We start from the raw sequence: 2,222 nt of genomic DNA, 5'->3' as shown, positions 1-2,222 counted from the left end.
TCAACAAATGATGGATAAAATATTCGGCACACAAATTGGGAGAAACATGCTGATATATGTCGACGACATGATCACAAAGTCGACGATTTCCTCCGACCATGTGATAGACCTCCGCGAAATGTTTGAAAACGCAAGAAAAAACAACATGAGGTTAAACCCATCTAAATGCTCGTTCGGTCTTACAGCCGGAAAATTCCTCAGTTTTCTGGTTACACAAAGAGGTATCGAGGCAGATCCATCCCAAACAAGAGCGATCTTGGAAATGGAAAATCCAAAATCAGTAAAAGATTTGCAAAAGCTAACCGGTTGCATCGCCGCACTTCGAAGGTTTATCCCACAATCGTAAAAAAGATGCCTCCCCTTTTTCTCAGCAATAAAGACAGCTTCCAAATCATCACACTTTGAGTGGAACGAGGAGTGCGAGAAAAATTTCTCCGAGCTAAAAGTATTCCTTACATATCCACCCATCCTTACTCGACCCTTGCTAAATGAGCCTCTGAAGGTATACCTCTCTGCATCCGATGAAACGGTCGTGGCCGTACTGATTCAAGTCAATGAAGTAAAAGAAATCCCAGTATATTACATTAGCCACTCTCTTCGAGATGCCGAAGTCAGATATCCGCAAGTAGAAAAATTGGTCTATACCTTAGTTGTCGCAAGCCGAAAACTTAAACATTATTTCCAGCGAAGGGAGATGCATGTGCTTACAAATCAACCCCTGAAGAGGATCCTACACAAACCCGACATGACGGGTAGACTTGCCGCATGGACGATCGAGTTAAGTCAGTTCTATATCGAGTATAAGCCTCGAACTGCGATAAATGCCCAGGTTCTTTCAGACTTCGTTGCTGAGTGTCAGTTTCAGGCCAAAACCCAGAGTTTCGACGAAAATCATTTAAGACCATGGTTGCTATTTAGCGACGGGTCATCGACGGCTGACTCCGCAGGAGCAGGAATTATTTTAATAAGTCCGGGGGGATTCAAAATCCAGCAAGCCCTAAAGTTTGAATTTTCGGCAATAAACAATGTCGCCGAATACGAGGCACTCATCGCAGGCTTAAAACTGGCTATGAATCTTGAAGCTGAAATTATTGATATATTCGGAGATTCTCAGTTAGTCTCCAAGCAAATAAGCGGGGAATTCAAGGCACATAACGAGAAAATGGCTCAATACCTGGCAAAAGCACAAGAAATCCTCAATAAATTCCCCTCATGGAAACTTTCCAATATCGACAGAGAAGAGAACCAATGGGCCGATCATTTGGCCAAGTTAGCCTCCTCAAGTCTTCCAATCAATCCCAATCCAGTGTACGTCGATGTCCTAGCTACTCCCGCCATCGATGAGCTTTCTATCAACCAAATCCAGAATAACTCCGAATGGCGAAAACCGTTTCTCGAGTACATTATCGACAACAAACTCCCGAGCGAGAAACGCGAAGCTCGCTCACTTATGTTCAAGGCAAGAAATTACTATGTAATTGGTTCATCGCTGTACTGGCGCGCCCTATCTGAACCACTACTCCGATGTCTGACATTAGAAGAAGCCCACCTAGCGATGGTCGAGGTACACACAAGAATCTGTGGCGAACATCTCGGAGGAAAGAACTTGGCTCTCAAAATAATCAGGCAAGGTTTATATTGGCCCACAATTCGGAAAGACTGCGAGGAATATGTCAGAAAATGCCAAGCATGCCAGCTACATGGAAACGTGGATCACCGACCCACGACAAAGCTCAATTATGTCCTCGTACCATGCCCTTTCTTCCAGTGGGGCATCGATATCGTAGGGCCCTTTCCAAAATCTAAGAACCAGTGCCAATATATAGTGGTAGAGGTGGATTATGCTACGAAATGGGTTAAAGCGAAACCACTTTCAAAGATCAGAGAGAAGGAAATGATTGAATTTTTCATGGAATATGTGGTATTTCGCTTTGGAGTTCCGCGAATCCTAGTTTCAAATAATGGCATAGTTTGTGGGGGCTCAATTTGAGAAAACTTTAGAAGAGTTAAAAATCCAACATATCAAGGCATCAGTGGCATATCCACAAGCCAATGGACTGGCAGAGATAACGAATAGAACCATCCTACAAGGGTTAAAGAAAAGAATTGAAGAGATTCCCCGCTGCTGGGTCGACGAACTACCAAATGTGCTGTGGTCATACAGAACGACCCCTCGAAGCTCCACAGGTGAGACCCCCTTCTGCCTAGCGTATGGCATCGAC

General features: G+C 44.1%; 1 protein-coding gene across 1 annotated transcript; it reads left to right on the top strand.

The window, feature by feature from the left end:
- Positions 1–745: 745 nt before the first annotated feature.
- LOC141718391 (uncharacterized) lies at positions 746–1,990 on the top strand. The gene has a single exon (XM_074520772.1). The coding sequence runs from the start codon at positions 746–748 to the stop codon at positions 1,988–1,990; it is 1,245 nt and encodes a 414-aa protein (XP_074376873.1).
- Positions 1,991–2,222: the final 232 nt, after the last annotated feature.

Source organism: Apium graveolens, chromosome 4 (assembly GCF_009905375.1).
Source record: "Apium graveolens cultivar Ventura chromosome 4, ASM990537v1, whole genome shotgun sequence".
In the NCBI taxonomy this organism is placed as follows: domain Eukaryota; kingdom Viridiplantae; phylum Streptophyta; class Magnoliopsida; order Apiales; family Apiaceae; genus Apium; species Apium graveolens.
Note: the sequence above shows the minus strand (reverse complement) of the source record. Positions and strands in the feature narration are given on the sequence as shown.